Source organism: Centroberyx affinis, unplaced genomic scaffold (assembly GCF_046629955.1).
Source record: "Centroberyx affinis isolate AG114_WGS23_722 - 3 ecotype Tasmania unplaced genomic scaffold, CSIRO-AGI_Caff_v1 ptg003142l_1, whole genome shotgun sequence".
Classification (NCBI taxonomy): domain Eukaryota; kingdom Metazoa; phylum Chordata; class Actinopteri; order Beryciformes; family Berycidae; genus Centroberyx; species Centroberyx affinis.
In genome coordinates this window covers 29,276-55,000 of record NW_027281202.1, presented here as the reverse complement: position 1 = coordinate 55,000, position 25,725 = coordinate 29,276, and the positions used below count along the sequence as shown (strand labels likewise).

At 41.1% G+C, this 25,725-nt stretch overlaps 3 protein-coding genes across 5 annotated transcripts in view; 1 reads left to right on the top strand and 2 right to left on the bottom strand.

Annotated features, from left to right (window-relative positions):
• LOC139659565 (cullin-5) overlaps positions 1–4,976 on the bottom strand; it is a 19,579-nt gene extending 14,603 nt beyond the window's left edge. Inside the window, exons 1-2 of the mRNA XM_071537871.1 lie at positions 4,953–4,976; positions 3,581–3,690 (exon numbers count right to left, since the gene is read on the bottom strand). Coding sequence (XP_071393972.1) covers positions 3,581–3,690; positions 4,953–4,976 — 134 coding nt within the window. The remainder of the gene's footprint in view (positions 1–3,580; positions 3,691–4,952) is intronic.
• Positions 4,977–7,330: 2,354 nt separating this feature from the next.
• LOC139659569 (solute carrier family 35 member F2-like) lies at positions 7,331–17,240 on the top strand. Its single transcript, XM_071537877.1, has 8 exons — positions 7,331–7,440; positions 8,492–8,667; positions 10,189–10,316; positions 11,389–11,548; positions 13,128–13,284; positions 13,397–13,449; positions 14,888–15,042; positions 16,881–17,240. Exons 1-8 carry the CDS (start codon positions 7,331–7,333, stop codon positions 17,238–17,240), a joined length of 1,299 nt encoding a protein of 432 aa, XP_071393978.1.
• A 3,224-nt stretch (positions 17,241–20,464) lies between these two features.
• Positions 20,465–25,334, bottom strand: rhbdd1 (rhomboid domain containing 1). 3 transcript variants are annotated; one of them, XM_071537872.1, is made up of 9 exons: positions 25,099–25,334; positions 24,861–24,981; positions 24,203–24,367; positions 23,341–23,620; positions 23,042–23,174; positions 22,675–22,763; positions 22,150–22,206; positions 21,005–21,148; positions 20,465–20,789 (listed from the first exon to the last, which is right to left on the bottom strand). In XM_071537872.1, the coding sequence occupies exons 3-9, from the start codon at positions 24,353–24,355 to the stop codon at positions 20,656–20,658; spliced, it is 990 nt and encodes a 329-aa protein (XP_071393973.1). In that variant the 5' UTR covers positions 24,356–24,367; positions 24,861–24,981; positions 25,099–25,334; the 3' UTR covers positions 20,465–20,655. The 3 variants fall into 3 exon arrangements, with proteins under 3 accessions (XP_071393973.1, XP_071393974.1, XP_071393975.1); XM_071537873.1 differs by lacking the exon at positions 24,861–24,981; XM_071537874.1 differs by lacking the exon at positions 24,861–24,981 and having other exon boundaries at positions 25,236–25,308.
• Positions 25,335–25,725: the final 391 nt, after the last annotated feature.

The window sequence follows — 25,725 nt, the reverse complement described above, 5'->3', positions numbered from 1 at the left end:
GAATACTACGGTTCCATTTAGTTTGAGTAAGGCGAGCCTGTAGCCATCTATTCAGAGTTCTGCCATTGAAAACAGCAAGGCTTCAGGAGTTCAATTTTCAACAAGCTAATGTTGCCACACAACAAATATAATTCCAGCCAATATAAAGCTTTTGTGCAATATTTCTTAGCAACAAAATGTAATCAAAGGAAGAAAAAGCTGAATCTCTGGATGCTTACAATAGTTTCTAACATCACAATGTCACAACTTTTATAGCATGCCAGTAAAGGCAGGAAGAAATGGAAGATCCAGGTCAGGACGAGGTTTCTACTGCAGCACAGTGTCATGCTCACTCAGATTATGGCACAAACACTGGCAGGTTAAGGTGTTCTCTTTCCTGTGTAGCTCAGTCTGTAGAGCAAGGCAGTAACACTACCATGGTTGGGCAGTGATCATATTGGATGCTCTTTACTACGGGCCTCATGTTTTGGAACTCCCCTGGGCGCTCCAAGTTGAACCTGTCTCAGCTTTAGCCATACCGTACATTATATCCATTTAAAAATAGCCCTTGAAATGGGTACCATCTAGGCGGAGCTCTTGGACGAGATGATAAAACTCTCCATGCTCCTGTTCTCCTACATCCTCCATTTCAAAATGCACTCATCATCCATTTCTTGAAGCACAAGCAGAGCAATTACTAACTTTCTCTTGACCATTTATATTTTCAGCAACGTTATCCCCTTTGTTACTTCAAGTTACCAAGCTAAAACTAATTAGATAGATTGTTTTTGTAAAACTTTGTGTTGCATAGCAACAAGAATGATGTAATGCTCCTTGCGTCCATTGAACTCAGGAGAAAAGCAGGAAAACAGGAGAAAAAAGCATCCAATGTGATCACAGCTTTAGTGGTTCCATTCCCTGTGTAGCTAAATGGGTGGAGCAAGGCACAAACACTGCCTGAGTTAGGGGTTCAATTCCCACTAGGGTCACTAATAATAAAAAAGTGTATGCCTTGGACAACAGAGTCCACCAAATGGCAGATGTTACGCCTCAACTACAAAATTGGGAGAGACAGCCATCAGAAAGCTCAGGCATCTACATGTTAAAATCAGTTGGATACCAGCCTTCTATTATGAGTGGGTACAACAAGTTGAGTCAGTTATGCTATGGAAACAAGGGATAGGCTTCCACCCCACTGTAAGAGCCAGACACACCTCGCAAAAGGCTTACCTACATATTTATTACATTGTGTAGGGGTTATGTAAAGCACAACACATGTTAGTCACATCTAAGCCTATTCCAAGTGTGTGTTTGCAATGCACTGAAATAGCATGCTGTGGTTTGTGAGTGGACTGTTCTCCCATTCTGTGTTCAAAGCAATGCAACTTTTTTTTTTTAGAATGACAGCAGGATCTGAAGCAGCTGTAGTAGTAGCTTTGGTAGTAGCAGTCGTATTGATCCTGCAGTGGGAAATTCCTTTCTCACTGAAACACCAGACTTGATACAATAAACCATGTGTACAATCATATATCACAGCCACACTGTTCACACAGGCAGAACTGAATGCATCAATAACACATGGAAACACAAAGAGAGTAACAACCAGTGTTGATGCTGCTGGGGAGCCAAACTAAGTGAATGGTTTGCTGTTGTTTTCATTCCAAAGCCTCTCAAAACTCCTAAAATCTCTCTGTGGATATTCTGAGGAGTATAAAACTGAAACGACTGTTTTTCAGAAATGGATGTCAGAAGACAGACCCCCAAAAGACTCATTCAGAAAAAAAAGGTCTGTTTCTTTTGGGTAATGAGAGGGCCAGGCCATATTTGAGAGTGTGTGACACGGTTGCATAGAGGAGAATTCAGATCAATTTCCTGTAATCTGTCACAGCAGTGGCAGTCTGGAGGTTATGGAGAGAATGGGTTTATGACTGAACCCGTTTTGCCATCTTTACAACACAAGGACCACAATGGAAATAAGTCACTGACTTTGCTGTAATATCCTTGAAGGTTTCCTTTATACTCATCAAATCAATGTAACCTAATCAAATCCCTGGACTAGTTGGTAAAATCAGGACAGGTAAAGTCAGTGAGAACTGCTCTGCCTAAGCTCAACAGCTACTGTCAAACAGCCAAGGACACCAGGCCCAGGGAATAAGCCTTTTATAGTTTAGTGGATTACACACTACCAAAGCACAAGATTTGTCCTGGGCAACCACTAGATGCAAATGCATGTGCAGTATAACTGGTGAATCAGTGTGTTTAAATAGTATTCCATTTGCATGTAAACATCGTATCACCTTTATGTGAATCCAGATAAGCTCTTCTTACAATTATGAAATACCTGACTGTGATATCTATCTGGGATCTGCAACGGTTCCTGGGATACTGAGGCATGAATACACCTCAACCCACTTACTGTTGGTTTTCACAGTCTGCATGAGGTCAGTTTATATTCACAAACAGAGATATTCAGGTTTGGGAAATAACGATGAATGTAAATAGCTTATCCTAAATAAAACCTTAACCAAGACATCCAAAACACTTTCTCCTTGTTAAGTCACTCATTGGCTTTCATCATCTGGATATGAAGATGCTGATATAAACGTCTTATCCCAAATACAATCACCCTAACCACCAGCTAAATGCTGGTAAGTCTACTGAGTCTGTCTACACTACCAGCTGGTAACCAGTCATCATTTAGAGTCATTAGAGAGTTTAGAGTTCCTTTTTTTTTCCTTATTTAATTCTAAACTTCTAGTTGGCAGATAAAATAGTAAAAGGCTGGTGAATTTTGGGATGTACCAGCAATTGTGATCGGTGGATTAAAAAAGTTTGTTTCCTGCCCTCAAACAGGCCTTAACTGGGGAATGAGGTACTGACTGGCTGTTACTGTCATAGCCCTACCAAAATTTTGACTTTGATACCAGGTAGACACCCATGTATCAAGACTTTGATTCAACTAAAGGGCCCAGCAAGCATCCGCCCTGCTGAAGTGTCTTTGAGGAAGATACTAAATCCCTACCAGCTCCAGTAAGAGAAAAAATGAATTATACATTATAACATTATCATTACAGCTGTTTATACTCAACTATACTTAATCATAATTAGATTTCTTTTAGATGTTTCCCCCATCAAATAGCCATTTACAGCTCATCTAAAAAGAGGGAACAGATACTACAAAAACTGGTTACCATGGATCATGTTTTGCTGATGCACAACTTCCTCTGCTCTCGCATGCTCGCAGCAAAACAACACGGTCATGTGAAAGGCTGGACATAATTATCTTAAGTCCTCCTGAGCATGACGTTCTGGTAAAATGTAAGGATGAACATAAGCGGCATGAAGATAATCAAGTCTTTTACAAGCATTAACATCCGCGGGTGTGCGAATTTCATGCAAGTTGGCCACAGTAAATGTGACATGAAACACGGCAAACAAGAGTACTAGTTCTGGGAAAACTCTCAAGCTTTCTCAAATCAGACAGCATAGTACTTTTTAAATACTGGTACTCTGGTGCAACAGCGATGGGTCGCAAAGGCCCTCGGCAAGAAATGAGGTGAGGCAGCAGGAAATAAGGGTTGAAGTGAAGAGCGGCTCTTACGAGAACAAGTCGAACCACTGTTGCTTAGTGACGGCCTCCTGTCTGAGCAGCTTGAGAACGATGGGCCGCATCAGATCCCACTTGTCCTCAAACTGCAGGGACCCCTTGTTCTGCAGAGAGAGAGAAAGAGGAGAGGAGAGGAGAGGAGAGGGAGAGAGAGAGAAAGACAGAGAGAGAAAGAGGAGGAGAGGGGCAGAGAGAAAGACAGAGAGAAAGAGGAGGAGAGGAGAGGGACAGAGAGAGAGAAAGACAGAGAGAAAGAGGTGGAGAGGATAGGAGAGGAGAGGAGAGAGACAGAGATAGGGAAGAGAGATGCAGATACCGAGAGATAGGGAGAGAGAAAAAGAGGCAGAGATGGGGACAGTGACATGGGTATGGACAAAGACAGAGTTAGAAAGAAAGGGGGGTGACAGAGATGGAGAGAGAGAGGGATATAGAGACCGAAGGCAGTGAGAGGGGAGAGAGGAGAAGGAAAGTACAGAGAGAGAGAGAGAGAGAGAGAGAGAGAGAGAGAGAGGTGGAAGGCAACAAAGAGATTGGGGGGGGGTAGAGAGGGATAAACATGTTTATCTCATACAGTAAGTTACATAACATAGACTGTGTGTGTGTGTGTGTGTGTGTGTGTGTGTGTGTGTGTGCATGTGTGAAAGAGACCAAGACACACACACATAGACAGTGTGTGTGTGTGTGTGTGTGTGTGTGTGTGTGTGTGTGTGTGTGTGTGTGTGTGTGTGTGAAAGAGACCGAGACACACAGAGACAGTGTGACAAAGAGAGATATTGTGTAATTCACATGAAATCAAATCATATTGTTGCACATTCCTCTCAGCTATTTTGGAATAAATCTTATCTGTACTGGAATGTGAAGCCAGATTTGCCTGAGACAGTCTGAGTTGTTGGAGCTGTCAAAGAGGGGGGCGGGCCGGCTGTCAAAGCTAACTCTACTGCTAGCCTGCAAGCTACCTGGCTAATTATTCTGCTAGCTAATCATTTTAGCACCTGTTTGGAAAAACCTGCATTCTCAACTTCACAGACAGCCGAGTCACAGGCGCTAACGCATACGCCGTTTACAAGGAAGACACACAACAAGGCCTTGCGAACACGGACGATTTATTTAGTGGGTTCATTTTGAAAGAGGGGAGCCGTTTGCCGGCTCTGTTAGCTAGCCAGCATACGACGCTAGCAGGTTAGCTTGCATTAGCAAAGAGAGAGACCTTTGCATTTGTGCTGCAGCTGAACCTCTGCGAACGACAGCGGTGACAAGTGTGATTTCAAACGCACCCACTTGCCAGGTTTCATGCAAATACGTGACAATAAAATGTCTGAATCCGCATACCAATATGGGAAATGCGATACATTTAAGTGCTTCTTACCTTTAACAAATTAGACGTCGCCATGTTTCCTCCAACTTATCACCTCGCAGAATCTCGCGAGATAGGTGCTACAGCTGTCTCATCTCCTGCAGAGAGGATTAGGTAATGCCCAAGTGCCTTCACACCAGAGTTACCTTTCCATGTCAAAACCCAACTAATAAATACTCATTAGACCACTGACGCCCATTTGATAAGAGTTTGTCTGACAGAAATCCATCTGAGAACACCTTCTGCTGTTGGATGTGATTTAGTACAGAACTGCACAGCTGTTGATAGTGAAGACTACAGTGGGGAGAGTTAAACCACTGATCAAAATAGACATTCCTGTATCATTCTCTCATTTTCCTAAACTTAACCAACAGTGAAATGTAATTATTCCTCACCCCCTGGAACACCATCAGAGACCCTAACTTAATTCTATAGACAGTATACTGCTGTATGTAGCCTACTACATCCAGCAGTCTTTACTTATTCACACCACTGCGCACTGCTGGAAACTTTCCCATATAGAAGAAAGACTCTTACGAAACATAACTATAGTGATCATATAACAAATGTTAGAAGAATACTATACTAATATCACAGCAAAACTATAAACTATATAGGAACATTATAGGAAAATCATAATAATAACATAGGAGACACACTATAAGTTCCCTTTTTCTTTTTCCCCATTTTCTTACCCTAATGAATAAATAATATTGCTTATTACTTATTCATTAGAGGAAGAAAATGTAGAAGAAGAAAAGGAAGAGGAAGAGGATGATGATGATGATGATGATTCAACATCAACATCAAAATTACTTTGCAGTTGGTTGTGATATTTGACTGCATCCGGCCGGCTTTACTGTGCGTTCTCACTGATTCCCTCTGCTGGAAGGAAGAAGAAGAAGAAGAAGAAGAAAATTATGATGATAATGATTTTGCTTTATCACTTTGTTGAAAAGTGAGAAAATATGTAGATGATCAATCCAATAAGAATCCTTCAGAGACTCTCTCTCTCTCTCTCTCTCTCTCTCTCTCTCTCTCTCTCTCTCTCCCTCCCTGGTTGACAGGAGGATATTTCCGGTAACAATACTTCATGCTGTGTCTGGTCAGTCTGACCCTGCAGAGCTTTCTGTCCTTGACAAAGAGATTCTCTAAATATAAATGGAGGAGATAAAAACCAACAGTATGCTAATATCTGCTGTAAGTTCTTCAGTGATTTGCATTGAGAACATGGCTGAGAGAATTTGTTTCCCTTCAAAAGCACTGGCTGCACTTTGCCACCTCCTCTTTTTCTAAACACATCTATTATCTGATTTCTGTGTTTTTTCAAGGGTAACTACGAGCATAATAATAACTTAATAATAATAACTTTATTTTTATAGCACCATTCATACATAGAATGCAAGTGAAAGTGCTTTACATAAAGTAAATGGACAAAATCAAAAATACAAGCTAAAGCAAAGACAGAAATTGTCTAGTAAAATGACATTAAGAAGATAGAAGAAGAAGATCATACTTCAGTGTAGGAACGACCCTCTGTGCCTATACGACTAATCAATCGCCGTCTTGGAACATAGGAAGGAACCTCTATGTACCTTAATGGGTCATATGTACGCTACCAGTCAAAAGTCAAAATGTTTCTTTATTTTTACTATTTTCCACATTTTAGAATAATAGTAAAAACATAAAAACTATGAAATAACACCAGTGGAATCATGCAGTGACCAAAAAAGTGTTAAACAAATCAAAACTATCTTATATTTTAGATTCTTTAAAGTAGCCACCCTTTGCCTTGATGGAAAGACAAAGGCTTTGGAAAGAAATTCATACATAGGATCAATTTCACTATTTATATTTGTCTAAGAAACAAATTTGAAGCATTTAAGGAGAAGCCTTTAGATTAAAATGGCTTTAAGAGACTGAAAAACATAGAACATTCAATCAGGTGTGTCCAGACTTTTGACTGGTAGAGTAGGGAACGTGCCTTTTTCTCAGTGAGTACTGCATAAAGAACTTCTGTTTTTGACCATTTACACCTCAGTGAAAACACTGATGAAGCACATTATCTTCCTTTCTTCCTCTCTGAGTATCTTATCTCAGCACATCACATCAGCAGTTCCCTTTACTGTCTGCCACAAGCAGTTTGGCAGTGAAAGCCAGAAGAAGCACGATGATGACCTCTGTAGATTCCTCTTTCATTATCACTTCTTATCTCATTGCCCTGTCTTTACTAGACTGGATCTCTGCAACACATATTCACAAGTCATGGAGTGATCTTTGCCCTCTGATTCTGTGACTGTTAATCATTCAGCTGAGCAAAGGGAAGGAGTTAAAAAGCTTGTGGGTTCAGTCGGTACACTGGAAAACTCAAGAGAGGATTTTGTGCCAACATGGCTGGTAAACAGGCTGAGGATGCACAGAGGGACATGGACATCAAAAATGACCAGAGTGGATTCATTGGGAGGATCAGGAGATTCAAACCAAAGGAGGTTTTCACCTGGTGAGTTGAAGAAAGAAACTAGCATATATTATGTATTTGGAGCTATAATCTCTGGGACAGTATCTTATAAATGATTATAATGATGAAGCTTAATTATGTAGCATTCTATCTAAAAGCAGAGTTTAAAGTCAAAGAGTCAAAAAAACTGAAATGAGACAGAAGACATAAGAAACAACATAAGGTTAAAAGTGGGGAAGATGGAGAATAATCATACAAAAGCAAGTCTATAAAAGTGTGTATTAAAAGACGATACTGAATTATCTGGTTGTTTACTGGTACATAAGGTACATAATGATTTGGACCTTCGTAGTATTAAAACTACACTTTCTTTTAAAAAGCAAGTTGATATTTACATCTTAAGGACAGCTGATGTATCATTGAGGGTAAATATGGTTCATTTGTGCCTTTTAGAACCAAAATGTACCTCCAAGATATTTTGTGAGGGTGGATATTGCAGGTGTGTGATTTCACATAGTTGCAAGTTTAAAGATCTACTGCTGTTATCCACCATTATCTCAACATAAAATAATGTCTGTGCCCATAATTTAACAATGAAAGTACTTCAAATGTATTTTCAAACAGGCAAATCAAACATGTAATCATTCATTTCCCCCCCAGAAGTAACTATATTCTGTTTGCTGCTTTTTTGGTGATTAGGATTAGTTGCATTCTTTTTGTTATAGGATTACTGTAGTCCTATTACATGTCAACTCTGCAAAATAAGACTTTACATACAGTGCAAAGGCAGATAAGACAGAATGAGCTTGAACTTGATATGACGTCCTTGTCTTGAATTTAATGTGTTCTTGTGGTCGCTTGTGAAGACAGTTGTGATATTTCAGGGACTCATAAGGAATATTAAATATCTCCTGGTGGCAACTTGAACGCAGTGTGCTCAGTGTTTATATGCAGAGTGATACCTTTGCTCTATAATGTCTCCAAATTAATATGGTAATGATTTATTGATGTTTGGCCCAGCAGAGAATAGTCAAGGAAAACTATTTGCTTGTTTTAACACAACACATGACACACAATGCTTTCCGTCCTCCAGGCAGCTGGCCAGGACGGTGGCCATGGGTCAGGGCCTGGCTGGACTCATCTGTGGGACGGCCATCAGCTCCCAGTACCTGGCCGCAGACTTCCATGTCAACACGCCCATGCTGCAGAGCTTCTTGAACTACAGCCTGCTGTGTGTCACCTACACCACCATGCTGCTCTGCAGGACAGGTGAGACACCACTCACACCTGGATATTAGAATAGAATCAAAACTGAACTGATGTATGTAGCAATAGTACTAATTTAAAGTATGAATTAATAGAAATATTACTAAAAGTATCAGTTTTGCACTATTGTTATTGTTAGTATGATTCTATAAAGATAATAGCATAAATTAATAGTATAGAAATATAGCAATATAGCAATAGTTTAGAAAAGCCATGTTAAAAGTCCATGTAACTGAGAAATGCAACTGCCTTGATTGAGCTGGATATAGTCTCTTCCTTGTGTGTTTGATGTTTGTATTCTCTGTCTGTTGTGTTTTATTTCTATTTAAACTATAACTGTAGCTGATGTTTGTATTCCCTGTCTGTTGTGTTTTATTTCTATTTAAACTGTAACTGGTGTGCTGTCTTGGCCAGGTCTCCCTCGGAAAAGAGATTTCAATCTCAAGGGACTTCCTGGTTAAATAAAGGTTAAATAAAATAAATAAAGTATACAAATACCTATAAAGCTGAGAAACCAGTGTCAAGTAAAAACATTTGGGTTCATAACTCAACTGAAAACATAATGATACCCACTAGAAACAGGCTTGTGACCCATTTCAGGTTTTCCCATTTCCTAAAGTTTGAGAAACGTTGTCAAAATAGTATGTGTCACATATTACATCTATTGAAAGCAGTAATACCACAGTTCACGGTTCACAGAGGTGCTCAGGTTCCCTGTCAGAGAATATTAACCAGCAGGTTCTTCTGCCAGAAAGAGGAAAACCATATGCTGCTCATGTGCCCAAGGACAACTGAAAAAGTTTCACTCCAGGATGAGATACATATTCACCATTTGAAAACACATTGGTATGAAAATAAAGCACATAATGGGTTACTGTTAAAGTTAAAGTTCAACTGAACAATTCTCACTCGTATCTGTGATACAATCAAGATGTAAATGACTTGACTTTGTGGATTACAAGAATATTTATTTTAACTTTAACCCAATTAAGCGTTAAGTGTTCCACAGTACTGCTGAGAGTTTTGAAGTATACCGCTATCGCTGAAAAATAACATCCAAGGTGTTCTTGCAATCACCATTTCTACATTTTCACATTTAATTTCAACGGAGCTACACTTTGGTGTGACATCACAGATAAGGGGAGGGGCAAACTGCTCTTTTTTTCACAGCTGTGGGGGAGGGAGAGTCTCATGTCACTTGACTTCAGAATAAGGAATAAAGAGTGTGTTGAATTAAACATGGCATCCATCTCATTACACCTTTTATTGAAATGTAATTTACGTTGTAGTTTATTACCTATTCAAAAATTGGTAAACTCCATGCAGTTTGTCAGTGGATGGTTTGTCAAATCAATGGTTATTCGCTCATGAATGAATGCGCGGGGCGTTATTTGTCTCTTTTCCTCCCCATAGAGGGCAGCAGTGAATATTATTCAACAGTGTATCCTGACTTGTCCTCGGGCATGTGGGTAAAAAACACATTTTCAGTACTGAAGTTCAGGGTTGTTCCCCTTTAAAACGCAGGGGATGGCAATATTTTTCAGATTCTGAAGAGCAGGTGGTGGAAGTACCTGCTGGTGGGGCTGGTGGACGTGGAGGCAAACTACGCTGTGGTGAAAGCTTACCAGTATACCACACTCACCAGCATACAGGTAGGTGCAGGACTGTGTTGGTGTGTGTGGCAGAGGCAGAACTGTACTCTAAATTACTATTGGTGTATGGTGTATGTGTATTGGTGTATTGTGGTATGTGTATTTTATTGTATTTCCATATCTGTAGTGTATTGTGGTTTTATGATACCGAAAGCTGTATATCTTAATTACACTGTACATGTAAAAGCCCAACTAGAGACACGATTAGCAATAGCTATAAACTCTCTGTGCAGCACATCAGTTTCATGCTCTCTATTGGAACTATGTTAAATTGCATCGTCCCTATGAAATAAAATTCAAATAAAATAAATAAATAGAAGTAATCTCATTGGCTGAGTTAAACCTTAATGGGCGAAGCCAGATGATTTCCATTTTGATACATCAAATTACATTTTCCACATCTCATAGTTGGTGATGGTGATTTGTATGAATATTAGTGAAAAATCAGTTTTATTGACCTTGTTTTGCTGTTTGCTATGATTGGATAAGATAAGATAGCACTTTATTAATCCCCTTGGGGAAATTCAGGAACCATACAAATGCACACTATGCTGATTGTATGTATGCAGTATATAATCTTCAGTCTCATACTGTCTGTTTTGCACTAAATGTTCAGTGGTTGTAATTACTTTGCTGTATCGTATCAAGTATTGATTTGTGTCTGCACCTATCACACCATCATAAATTACAATACATTTTAATCTTTTAATGCCAAAAAACGATATATCCATTTGGGGAAAAAAGCTACTTGAAATTCAATATTTCAAAAATGTTACTAGTTTGTAAGTAATCATCATAACTTGAATAATATCCCAAAGTCTGATTTACTTTCATGCCATTAGTCATTCTTAGAGTAGATGTCCATTTTTCAAATGGTGTAGAATGAAACTCTTCATATGTGCATAGGATGTGTGTGTGTCTGTATGTGTATGTGTGTGTGTGTGTGTGTGTGTGTGTGTTATCACTGCACATACAGAGATATATGTGTGTATATTTAAGTGTGTAAGTGTGTGTATTTGAGAGTATTTATGTGTTGAATCAGAGAGATTGTGTTTGTGCCCTCTGCCTGCAGCTGCTGGACTGCTTTGTGATCCCGGTCCTGATGGTCCTGTCCTGGTGGGTGCTGAAGATGCGCTACAGGCCGCTCCACTACATCGCTGTCTGCATCTGTCTCCTCGGGGTGGGGGCCATGGTGGGGGCCGACCTGCTGGCCGGGCGAGACCAAGGCTCCAGTAAGAACCTCACTGAAGGCTTTATTCTCTCATTAAAGAGGAACCAAACCCCAAACCCCTCCTTCTGTAGAGTACAACCAAAGATCAGCCAATAGCAGATGGCCATTTCAGTAGAATGCTTTTTACCATTAGATATCAGGCTTTACACAGATTTTGGTTTGGGAGTTAGTTACACTTTAAGTCAATCAGAGGGCCAGTAGTTTTTATAATGCAATAATGCTGTGATTACATCATATTGGATTTGCTGGAAATATAAGTTGCCAACTGAAAAAACTATCACATCAGCCTCCTAGTGGTAACTACAAGGACAAGTGGGAATTTTTTTGGCTCCAATGTCTCCCATTAGGTGATACGAATTGTGATTACCAACTTAGATGTGGGCCTTCCAACGAATTAAAGAGGAACTAAACCCAAAACCCAAATCTGTGTAAAGCCTGACATCAAATGCTACTGAAATTGCCATCTGCTACTGGCTGATCTTTGGTGCCAGGTGATGTCACCTTCTATAGAGTACAGCAGATGGGAAATCGCCAAAGTGCCTCTCCACTCCTCTTGTCACATTATGGACGATGATCTGTTTAAGTTAGTTGTGATTGTCTTACAATGTTGAATGTCTCCTCTCCTCTCCTCTTCCCCTCCTTTCCTCTCCTGTTTCCTCTCCTCTTCCTCCCCTCTGCTCTCTTCTTCCTCTCCTCCCCTCTCTTTGTTTCTTGTTTTCTCTCCTCTCCTTTCCCCTCCCCTTCCTCTCTTCTCTTCTCCTCTCTTCCTCTCCTCTCCTCTCCTCCCCTCTCTCCTCCTCTCCTCTCCTCCTTCCCTCTCTGCTCTCCTCTCCTCCACTCTCTTCATTTCCTCTTGTTTTCTCTCCTCTCCCCTCCCCTCCTCTCCTCTCTCTTCTCCTCTCCTCCCCTCTCTCCTCTCCTCCTCTCCTCCCCTCTGCTCTCTTCTTCCTCTCCTCCCCTCTCTTTGTTTCTTGTTTTCTCCTCTCCTTTCCCCTCCCCTTCCTCTCTTCTCTTCTCCTCTCTTCCTCTCCTCTCCTCTCCTCCCCTCTCTCCTCCTCTCCTCTCCTCCTTCCCTCTCTGCTCTCCTCTCCTCCACTCTCTTCATTTCCTCTTGTTTTCTCTCCTCTCCCCTCCCCTCCTCTCCTCTCTCTTCTCCTCTCCTCCCCTCTCTCCTCTCCTCCTCTCCTCCCCTCTCTCCTCTCATCCCCTCCCCTCTCCTCTCCTCCCCTCTCTCCTCTCTCTTCTCCTCTCCTCCCCTCTCTCCTCTCCTCCTCTCCTCCCCTCTCTCCTCTCCTCCCCTCCCCTCTCCTCTCCTCCCCTCTCTCCTCTCTCTTCTCCTCTCCTCCCCTCTCTCCTCTCCTCTCCTCCCCTCTCTCCTCCTCTCCTCCCCTCTCTCCTCTCCTCTCCTCTCCTCTCCTCTTCTCTCCCCTCCCCTCCTCTCCTCTCCTCTCCTCTCCTCCCCTCTCCTATCCTCTCACCTCCCCTCTCCCCTCCTCTCCTCTCCTCTCCCCTCTCTCCTCCTCTCCTCTCCTCCCCTCTCTCCTCCTCTCCTCTCCTCCCCTCTCCTCTCCTCCTCTCAGCCTCTAACATCTTGTTAGGTGATGGCTTGGTGCTGGTCAGTGCCACGCTGTATGCCGTGTCTAACGTGTGTCAGGAATACACAGTGAAGAACCTGAGCAGAGTGGAGTTCCTGGGGATGGTCGGCCTGTTCGGCACACTCATCAGCACCATACAGATGTAAGTGTGTGTGTGTGTGTGTGTGTGTGTGTGTGATCAATTCTGACATTTTTAGAACATATCTTGAATGTCTTGTTATTGTACTGTTTTGTTTGTTTGTTTTTTTACACAGGGTGATCCTGGAACGCCATGAAATTGCCACCATCCAGTGGAGCTGGCAAGTTGGTCAGTACTTGTCTTACATAGAAACATTTTAATGACAACACACTGGTGGAAAGTAACTAAATACATTTACTCAAGTACTGTACTGTACTTAAGTACAATTTTGAGGTACTTGTACTTTACTTGAGTATTTCCATTTTATGCTACTTATTACTTTATGTACTTTTACTCCATTACATTTATTTCACAGCTATAGTTACTAGTTACTTTTCAGATCAATATTTTATATTTAAAACATTTGATCATCTTTATAAAATAACTTTTAAATAGCATTGTTATAGATTAGACTACCCAAAAGTATAGCTAAATTGTTAAGATTAGCTTCACGTTGACAACTTTAAAATGCTGCTTACATGTACATGTATGTCAATAAATCAGTATTAATATTCCAATAATGTATATATAACTCTCTAAATGGGGACCGTTTGCATAATGAGTACGTTTACTTTGATACTCTAAGTACATTTTGCTGCCAATACTTATGTACTTTTACTTAAGTAAGATTTTGAATGCAGGACTTTTACTTGTAATGGAGTATCTTTACATTGTTGTATCGCTATTTTTACTTAAGTAAAAGATCTCAGTACTTCTTCCACCACTGGAGTAGGATAAGATGACCATGCTGAGATTTCCCTGCTCCTGCTCCCACTCCATCTTTTTCTGATGCGCATCAACATGCATATTAATTAGGCTGAAAGTGCCAAAAGGCTTTTACACGTATAGTTTCTCTCAGTTTCTCTCCTGATTTGGCTGGAAAGTTCATCAGCGCTTTTCTGTGTGATAAAAACCAAAGTTGAGCATGAGTAAAGGGGCATTAAGTAATCTATGACCTTTATGATTTCTATTGGTGACCAGATTGGGATTGGGGATTGTGAGAGTCTTGAAACACCAGCGAGTGGGGAGTTTTTGTTGCAAAATAGAGTCCGGGCTGGAAAGTTAGTTCTGAAAGCCAGAAATCTGGGGAAGTAATCATCATCATGAGTCATTAGTATTGATCAACAACCCTATCAAACCCCCCACAGATATATTATGGTCATTTTGTGCTATGGGACAGTAAAAATCTTATTTATTGCCCCTTTAAAAGATGAGAAAGTTTGTCCACCATACTGCTATCATTCTGCAATACTCCCTTTCTCACTCTTCTTCCCCACCTTCCCCTCTCATCCTCCTCTCTCCCCTTAGGTCTTCTATGCTAATAATATTATATATTAGTATTGTATATTATCTATAATAAAAACACAGAAAACTGGCTGTTCAACCACCCCATTCTAATCCTGACATGTAATTTCCTCTCTCTCTCTTTTTCAATTTCCTTTCAATATCAAATGAGCTTTATAGACATGAAGGGAATACTGCCAAAGCTTGTCCGTACTCTCCCAACCAAACAGTGCTTTACCTTTCCATCCTGAGTACACACTGACAGCAGCCTCCTCTCCTCCAGGCCTGCTGTTCGGTGGCTATGCGTTGTGTATGTACACTCTGTACAGCTGCATGCCTGTGGTGGTGAAGCTGACCAGCGCCACCTCCGTCAACCTCTCCCTGCTCACCGCCGACCTCTTCAGCCTCTTCTGCGGCCTCTTCCTCTTCCAGTACCATGTGAGTGGACCCCTGCACACACACACACACACACACACACACACAAGCACACATATGTGGATCACCATGCAAAATACTGTAATAATCATACTGTTTTGTCATTTGCTTTTTTGGCTGTGTGCAGTTTACTATGGAAGCCCATTGAGGACATATACTGTATTCATACATTTTATTTATACCATTTTCTCCATTTCCATTCAATTTTTTTCAGTTCAAGGTGCTTTATTGGCATGACAGTTCACAAACAAACAATATTGCCAAAGCATGTAACAAGAGATTAATCATCAATAAAATTATTAAATAACAAAAAAATAATAATAATAATAATAAATAAATAAATTAAGTAACAGAAAAACAATTCCATCCCCTCCCCTGTATTATGTGTGTGTGTGTGTGTGTGTGTGTGTGTGTGTGTGTGTGTGTGTGTGTGTGTGTGTGTGTGCGTGGTCGTGTGTGTGTGTGTGTCATTTCTCTATCGCCATTATCTTGAGATCTACACAGTTTATATGAGACAATAATCCTAATTTTCTTATTATCAAAGTAACAAAGTAATGGGCGAGAGTAATTACCTCGTTATCTTGGGAAAACGAAACTTTGTACCTGAGATAATAAATTAATTTGTATGATTCATCGAGATTGTCAACTCTGCTGCATCACACTTGACATGATGACATGCTGACTGACTGACTGACTGAAGACGCCCTGAAATCTAATAGGTTGGCCTACTTCAACATTTGGGTTTTGAATAATATGCTTTCTTTTAGGATGTTAGTTCTAAGCAGAAAATGATCTTGTTATCTCAAGAAAAAAAATTTTGTTATCCCGAGATCTCAAGATATCTTGAGATAATGACATAAATAACGCTAAGAAAATTAACTTATCACAGGAAAACAGCGTAAATATAATGTATGAAAATATGTCCTCCATGGGCTTCCGTAGTTTGCTGACATCACCTTACCGGGTTTGTGGGTATTGAAGTTCAAATGGTTTCAAACAGTTTCCTCTCGCTCGTTCCCTAGTGCAGCTTTAATGATAATGTCTCAGGTTCAGCTTCCTTTCGACACACACACACACACACACACACACACACACTCTCCTACTGCCTCGCCCCCCCTCCCCCTCCCTCTCTCTGGGTCACGGTGACCCTGGTGAATGTTTGAGTGACAGGCGGAGTGTGTTAATGACTGCATATCAGGGTTAAAGTGTCATCTCAGCGTCACGTGTCTTCACACAGCTGCACGCTCACACACAGTTTATACATTCACAAGTCTGAAAGTGCGAAAACATATCTACCTTAACAAGTCATTTAATCCTCTATTGAGTCTATTACTATTTTCTTAAAACAAGACATAAAATTCTACCAAATGGCTCAGATAATCTAGCTCCTCTACACTGTTGTTTCGCTTGTTTCAAAGAATTTCGAGACAATAAGATCACTCATAGATCACACTTGATCACACACAAGATCACACTTGTTTTTCGAGAAAGTCCCTTGAATTTTTTTTTTGAAAGAATGAGAAGTGGATTGGAATCAAGTAATTTTTGTTTTAAGAAAAAGAAGATTTTGTATGATTTTTACTTGCTGAAATCAATAACCAATAATAATTAAGATCACTCAGCTTGTTTTGAGATGAAGGCCCTTTCAATTTTTGAAAACAATTGAGGTGAATTGGACTCAAGTACATTTTTTTCACTTGTTTTAAGAAAAATATGATTTTCTGAGATCAATATGTCACTTGTTTTAAAGAATTTCCTTCAAATAAATGACAAAACAGGTAACTGCACCAGTATAAATCTGTATATAAAATGCATTAAATGTATAACCTGTGTTGCCTCAGTTCTCTGGACTGTACCTGGTCTCCCTGGTGGTCATCCTCATCGGCTTCATCACCTTCAACGCCGTGGCAACGCCCTCTGACCCCGCAGACCCCGACCCCTCCTCCTCCTCCTCCTCCTCTCCTGTCACCTGGGAGGAAGGTTGCTATGACAATCCTGCAGCCACTGACAACTACACCACCAACCAGGAAGTAGCAGTGAGGATCACAGCTGAGGAGGAGGAGGAGCGACAGAGGGAGGGAGAGGAGGAAGAGGAGGAGAAGAGGAGGAAGAGGAGGAGAGGTTCGGGGCCGTGCTGCAGCCTGGGAGGAGGGATGGTGGATGAGGATGTTGCTGCAGTTGGACGCAGCACTAAGATGTGAGCTGCAGCACGGCAGCGAAACTCTTCGTCTTCACCTGTTGTTTGTGCAAAATGCCAAAGAGAGAATGGAGCTGCTCAACCAAAGAAAGACAGAGAGGAGAAAAGGCTCAGAAAACAAGCAGATGCTGTACAGTCCCATGATGCATTTGGTCCGATGAGTGTTGTTCTTTCTGAATGCGAAAAGAGGATTCACAGCTGAGGTGTGAAGATTTATAGTTAAAGTGTCACGATAACTTTTACTTCCTGTCATCGCTCAGATCCTGCTCAGTAAATGGAAGATATGAAATCGCTGCTGAGTGAAAAACTTGTATCGCAAAAGTGTTAACTTTTCAAGAATTAACCCCTTGCATCATGAGTTTCCCCTTAAGTTTCCTCCTTAAGTAGCTTAACTAGTAAGTTAGAAACCACATTTTTTCCATATTGTACCACAGTGTCACATACATATTCTCTATCTGCTCATTCCAACTCTTCACTGAAGCTGTAGCTGCTACTGAGTGAAATATTCAAACCCAAGATGCCATCTTTTTATGGCTGCAGGACTGGCAGGGTGGAAGAACAGATTTGTTTTCAGCTTGATGGCCATACATTTTTGACTTTATCACCAAATATGGAGGATTTTTGTTCGACAATGTGTAGAAAGTGCTGTAAACTGTGATGATGTTTCATAGCACACAAGTATAGAAGAGTGCAGTCTCACCCCACTGCACTTTTAGTGTACAAAATCATTCTCAGCTTCAGTAACAAGCTCCTCTTTTATGGACTGTTTTTTTTATATATAAAGTAACATAATGAGTGGGTTAATTGAAGCACTTTTGACGTTTTCACTGTTACATTTCAATAGAATTCAATAGAATATTTAAATAATTGAATTAAATCTGAATTTCAATAAAGTGTCAGGCTGAACTTCATCTTTATGTTCAGGTTAGATTTCCAGACAGCAGGATTTTATGGACTTATATTGGGTGGTTCCTTCACATTAGTATGAATTAACAAATTATCACTGATTTGTGCATTAAGACTGTGAAATGTATATTGTAAAGTTCTGTTGATCATTTATTCAGATGGTAAAACATTTCTAAGTTGAAGTCTGACTGCTGATGTACATTAAATGAAAAGCTGCACCATACTGGCAAAATGTGTGCTGTTCTTTTTTTTTGCTCAGAATTGCAACTAAAATATAAATTGTGATACATGCAAATTCTGCTTTTCCGACATCATTTCTTGTCCAGAGAATGAAAAAGGTGAGTTGTGCTTCCCTCGATACTCTCTAGCATTTTTGACAGATGGAGCAAAACCAACAGAAATTATAAAGCAGGATATATTTATTATATTGATACAAAAATAGATTGTAAACAGAACTGATTGACTGTTTTCCCAGCTCAAATCAGTTCACCTCTATCAACATCCAAAATGTAAATCAGAGAAACAAATCCATTTCCACTCTAAAACAATAGCAGACAAAGGAGTAAGACTGTAGTGTATATCTGGGCCATCATGGCTGCATTCACACAGGAACAGAAAGTCTGAACCTCAACCTTAATGTTAACCCTTTGTGTTGCAGATCTGACCGTCTTCCTCTCTTTTTGAAGACTTCAAACATGATCAGATCTAGGTGAGAAACAGATCTTTTGTTCCTGTGCCTCCGGTCAAGAATATACAGTATAAGCATCTGCAGCATCATATCATGGTTCCTGCTTGAACAGGCCAGAACTCTGTTAGACGACAACACTGTGAAACCAACAAGCCAAACCAGGACCGTCTTCCTCTGAAAACACTCCAGTTTCTTCTTCTTCTTCTGGAGCTGGGGGTCACTGGAGAATTATTAACTTCCAATACATTACTGGAATTCAAATATTTCCAGTTTCGTACCTGCTCAAAAACAATACTTGTTTGATACCCTTCTGTGCTGGATAAAAGCATATTTGAGCATTGGTGACATTCTGGTTACATTTCAAAATACAATTTGCATCGGTTTTCAATCGATTTCCTCAATAAAAAAATGACTTAGTATAAAAGTTGTAATCCCACACTAGGAATCAAATACTTTGAAGCTTTTCCAGACTTTTAGAAGCATTCAAATGGATTCTTAGGCTGTTAGAGCAGAAGTGCTAATTGAAGACTCTTACTGAAGAGTTCATCAAGAGGATTACAAAACTGTGTAATCCTGAGGTTCACTGGTCTAAAAGCCAAAGGTCACCGGCAAATCTGTGTTCTCGCTCTGTTCAAATCAGCTGCAAATGAAAGGTTCCATCCTAAAATTGTATAAATCAATTTTGGATGTATGACGTTTATATGTTAATATTTCAACAACACAGATTTCCATTCTAAAAACATAACTGAAAACATAATCTTGTAAACGGAAGTCTTATGGCAATTTAATAGTAGTGCATAAAGTGCTTTACTTTCATGCCAACAATCGCTTTGCGACAGTAGGCGTCACTTTTCTCAAACGGCGGACATCTCACTTCACAATGAAACTCTTCCACTGTCTACTGTTCATTTCCACTCTGACTGGAAAAGGCCTCCAGCATGAAACAAGGCCTTATGTACATTATTCTCTTCCTGGTGAGTTTCCTTCAAAATGGGGGGTCCAAACCTCATTACTAACTCTGTAGTTATTACACATCAAAGTAGCTTCCCTTAGCCAACATTAAAGGATAAATCCACCCTAAAACACTTTAACACAGTCAAAAATGGCTCAATTTTGCTGTTTTGTGTTGTTTTTCTTATTCCTGCGGATAACTGGCCGAACCGCAGCGACAATGGAGTTTGATATGAGAAAATGTTTCAGGATCTAAAACATCAGCGGTAAACGTCAGGTTTTGGTGTCAGTCCCTCAGAATCAAAGAGCGAGGGCTTCTTTCTAGAGCCGCCATTTTGCACCAAGAGACGTTCAACAATCACACAGGGAGAAATCCATCGTAGAAGAGGAGAGAGACCAGTTTCTCCACCCACAGGAGCAGGAGAGAGACCAGAATGTGATGCAGCAACAAGACATGATGCGTTTTGAGCTGTCACTATCACCATCGCTCGCTGCAGCACAGGCCCGTTCTCTGGCTGTTGTCAAAATGAATTGTGGGAAATAGGAAATAACTACCTGAAGTACATGTACATGAGGCAGGTTAGGGGAAAGTGGGTTCACCCAAACAGCAAATTATAACACTCCATAACAAAATAACTGCTGGAATGCATTGAACATCACAGATTGGAGAAATATAACAGTGTAAGAGTATCTGAGGGTGGAATCTTCCATTAACTCTTGGGTTTGGTTAGAGGCAGGTTATTATAAAAGATTATGCAGGTTAATATGGCAGACTTTTTGGTAAAACGTTCTTGCGGTATCGCTGGGCCTGTGGAAGCACTTTAGACCAGACTTCACAAGGGGTTTCCTCTTCTCTCTCATGTCTCATCTGTCATTAAAACCTTCTTCCCATCTGCGGCTGGTCAAACCTCAGCAGTCTCCTCCTCCTGACCTCCTCAGCTGCCGCATCCTCCTCCTCAGAGAGCTGGAAACCATAAGGAGGAGCTGCTCCTCTCTGGCTCGTATGTCCTACAGAATATAAAATATTGTTATTACTAGATTTATACATTTATACGCTTATCCAGAGCAACTTTTAATTGGTTAACAGGTGAGAATTCAGTGTCTTGCTCAAGAACACTTTGACACGGCACACTGGCTGTTGTGGGGATTGAACCTGTGACATTTCCTTCTAACCACAGTCACTCTACATACAGTATATTACTATTCTCACCCTTCTCTCTCACCTCTGTCATTCATGCTGTTTCTGATGGCCGCATCAAGCTGCTCTTCCTCTGACAGTCCTGCTGTATACGGGGCTCTATAGTCTGTTGTATAATCTGTTGGATACCGCTGGTCTGCTGAGTATCCTCCTCTAGTGCCACTGTGGCCTACACACACACACACACACACACACACACACACACACACACACACACACACACACACACACACAAAAAAGAGAGAGAAAACAATACCCATTAGGCGAAGAGTAGATGATGGCAGCAGGCTGCCTGTCCACTTCTTTTTCTCATTACTTTCGATGGAAATGTCTCACTGTTGCACATTCCTGAAAGCGCCTACAGCTTAGCATGTTTTTAGCGTTCAGAGTACCAAGTGCTGGAAGTGAAACGTATTTAAACTTTAAGCAAAAGAGTCCGAGGCTTCAAATGGGTTTTCACCAGCGGCCACGGCCAGCACTTCCCACAAGCATCTGTTAAGCATTGCTAGCTAAAAAGTAAAAAAGAAGATAAACAGGCTTGATGAACACAAGGGCTTAAACTGCTTTAAAACAGGACTGAAAATGCATTCAAGACACCTGGGAAGCGGGAAGATTCTCCCTTCAGAGCTAGAAACACCCATGAGGAGAGAAGAGCCTGAACTGGGGTGCTGGAAAATCACATTGAGCATGGCATGACCTCTACACTAAGAACTAGGGGTTCATCAGGGTTCTTCTAAAATCCAAAGAGAGCCAATAAGCACCACAGGGTTCCTCAAAAGCAAAAAAACTCCCTGAGAGGTTCTTTGGATGACTCCCATATGTTACAGGTATATGCAAGAAGTCAGGTTTCTTCAACCATTCATAAAGGGATTCCTCAGGGAATCGTCTGGGGTTCCCTGATGGTTGCAATCTGATGAACCCCTAAAAGTTTCCTGAAAGCGCTTTTACATTTTAGTGCTTTTTACATTTTAGAAGGACTTATCATATCATCGTATCGCACCATACAAACAAAGTACCTTGCTGAATTATCACACAATTTTTCAAATATTGGATACATGACTAACTTTCCTTAAATGTTGTCCGAAAAACTGAAGATACCCCGTGCACAGCAGTGCTTCTCTCCTGGGTGAGATTTGATTTGATTGAACATTTCCTTAAATGTTGTTGTACCTGAAGAGTGGTAGTATGTAGTTGCCCGGGAGTTAAATCTGTTTGACGTCACAAACCCTGGTGGGAATTTAGAAAAACAGAGCATTTCAATGGATAAACAGAGTCTTGTAAATACATTTACATTTAGATATTAGGATTTAGAAACACACACACACATCTGCACATGGACACATTTGTCTTCAGTGTTAGAATGGTCTTATCATTCACAAGCATACACACACAAACACTCACACACAAATGATATGTCACTTAGCAAGTGCATGTACTGAAAATAGGAGCTGCTATTTGAAGCCATGACACGGCTCAAATCACATGACAAAATTCCATATCAAACTTTTCCAGGAATGAGGAAATGTTCTTATTGAAGCCCATGTACTTCACACATTTTTGCAATTACACATTGGGCTTTTAACAGGTTCCAGGGGCCCAAGGGTGATGAAACTCACTCAACACATAAGCAACCATGTAAACTGTCAAAAAACGACACATGCACACATACACACAGACACACACACACGACCAGACCTGCACATGTCTCCATGATGGTCTTCAGCGGTCCAGCAGTGTAGAGCAGACCCACCACGATGCCGGCCAGGTGGCCAATCAGGGATGTCCTGAGGAGAGGAGCACAGACTTACACATCACCTGTGACATAACGCCATCTGGTGGAAGCTTTTATCTAAAGCACCTAAAAGACTAAGCATTTCAGCATGTGTGGCTCCATAGGGAATAGAACAGTAGCACTAACATTGGCCCCCATTGAGTTAGACATGGGACCACTTGACTCTACTACCTCATATTGATAATACCTTATAATATCTATATATCTGGGTTGTCCAGAGATGGTGAATCCTGAGAGATTTCCAATTCTGATTTGTGATTGGTGTCTCACCCGGGGGCTGTTAGGTGGATCAGCACTAGCTCCACCCAGCTAGCAAAGCGATTGGATACAGGGAAACCCATCACATAGGTCACACCCCCTGGGTGGTAATGGTTACTGAGCACCTTCAGGGCAAACAGGACACCTAGAAACACAGCAGTTTAATGAAACATCATTATATCATCATATATTTTCTCATATTGCATATCAAAATCTTTTACTTTCTGGAAAACAACGTACCAGTAATACCATCACAGACTTTTGAACAACAAAACTGTATTGTCTTTCTGGATTCTGTTGGTAGTTTGTACCTGAGAAGCCGACAGCACACTCCATGCTGTAGGACTGGTCCTGGGTGAGCGACGTTAGCCCCGCCTCCAACAGCAGATAGACCAATCCGGTGAGCAGAGAGAAGAACGACAGTAGATAGAGGAACCAGGCTCCGCCCATCCGTTGCTCCAGCTTGGTGCCCTTCCAGAGGAAGGAAGCCATGTTGAAGTAGAGATGCCAATCATCGACATGGTGCAGCGGGGAGAGGAGGAGGCGGCGCCAGTCTTTGTGCCAGTACGCATTCTGGACGCTCACACAGGCCTGGGGATGGATGGATGGATAGTACTAGTAATAATAATACTATGATAATACTTCATAGTGGGGGACAACTACAACTATTATTACTACTGTTCCTGCCACTATTACTAATAATAATAATAATAATAATAATAATAATAATAATAATAATGTTATTGAGATAGGAGCAGTTTGGCTGCTGGACACTCACAAAAGCCTAACTGCTAGTTTTGTATTCCTGTCAAAAAGCTCCCTGATGGATCAGATCTCCCAGTGTGGTATTGTTATTTGGAATTACTGTTAGTAGTACCTAGAAGTGGCAGTATAATGTGATACTTTATTGATCCTTGTAGGGACATGCCCTCCTCGTCCACAGAGGTCAGGATCAGCTACAGAGCAGCTGGTAGGGTTCAGTGTCTTGCTCAAAGACACTTCAGCAGAGAGGATGTTTGCCAACATGAAGAAATTAGGTCAGGTAGGTGAAGAGTAACCTCCAGACTCACTACGCCACCCTGCTGCCCCAGTAGTGGCAGTAGTAGTAGTACTGATGGTGGAAGTAGCAGAAGTAGTAATAGTAGTAGTAGCTGTGTTATATTGGTGCCTTACCTGCATCAGTGGAGCGGCAGGGAACAGGTAGAGGTAGACATTGAGTCCCAGGACAGCCAGGGTGACGGGGGGAATGTTGTCCAGACCCACCTGGAACAGCTGGGAGGCCAGGAGCAGCAAGCCCAGCTGGGAGCCCCGCTGCCGGCCCCGCATACTGAAAACAGCCTGGGGAGAGACAGCCATGCTTTTTTTAAAAATGTGTTGTTTTTACTCCATTTTAGAAACTAGAGAACTAGAAACTTTCCAGCAGACAGAGACAGGAGAGAAGAGGGAGAAGCGAGGAGAGAGGACCTCTGCCCACTCCTCATACTCAGCCCAGCCTGAGAAGATATAACATCAGTCAAGTTATATCTCATATTATAACTGTTGAAATTATGAAGATTGTTCTTGTCCAATTACACCAACCTGCAAATATCAGGTAGGGAAAGAGAAAAGAATGGTGTGTGTGTGTGTGTGTGTGGTGGTGCAGTTGAAGATGAGGTGACACAGTAACACACAACTACAAACTTATGAGCTACACTTATATAGCACACACACACACACATTATGGAGACATAAAAACCTAGTCAACCACGAATTGCACATACTCTTTGAAACAAACAGAAAGACCAACCGACCCCCTTTAAAAGTTAAAGCTAAAATAGAAATCATAACTTACAGGCTCTACAGTTTTATCACTGTTTTCCGCAGCGGACTCTCTATTTCTCCTGGACAAACCGCTGCTGCTCCCTGCTAACGGCAGCTGAATAAAAAACTGTTAACGTCGCCAAGTTAGTCGTCTGGAAAACAAAACAGGGTTCGGTTGTTGGTCTCCAAATACATTACAGAATTAGTTTTGGTCCCCAAGAGAAAGCTTTAACCACCGTGTTAGTGTTAGTGAATGTAGACAAACTTACTGTGAGTGAAGTCAGTAATTAGCCTTCTTCCTCATTCTTTTCGTCTAACGTTAGCTAGGTAGCCAGACCGCAAACCCTGTGAGAAAGTCTGTTTGTATTTCTCTCTCTCTGCAGGCTTCAAAACATTAATCACTCACAGATGGAAAGGAAGTCACACGCAATCAGAGATCTTTTCTTGGCATTTCGTCATTTCTAGCAGTTGCACTTCTTGCATGGCGTTGAGTTAATATAGAACCTCCTTGGTTGAGTCACGAAATGCCACGTGATCATAACAAATCGACGTAACTAGCGCAGGCGCAATAGACAGCTGCGCTCGAGCCACAACGCGCCTGTAGCTATGCAGAAGTATTAACTATCAAGATAGTTCACGTCCTGTTGCAGCCTGTGGAAACTGTTGTAAACTAGACTGGAACAGCTTTGAGACAGGAAATCAACTGGAACTGATAATTAGGTGGCAAGTGCGTACATAATTTACCCAAGTATTTCATGAATATTCATTACTGCCGTCAGACATCATACTACACAGCAGAAACATGAGTATCTGCTGAACAACCTCGTTTTGTACTAATTTAAAGACATGTTTAGGTCTGACAACACTATCAGTAGCTTATAAGAACTTCAACATTA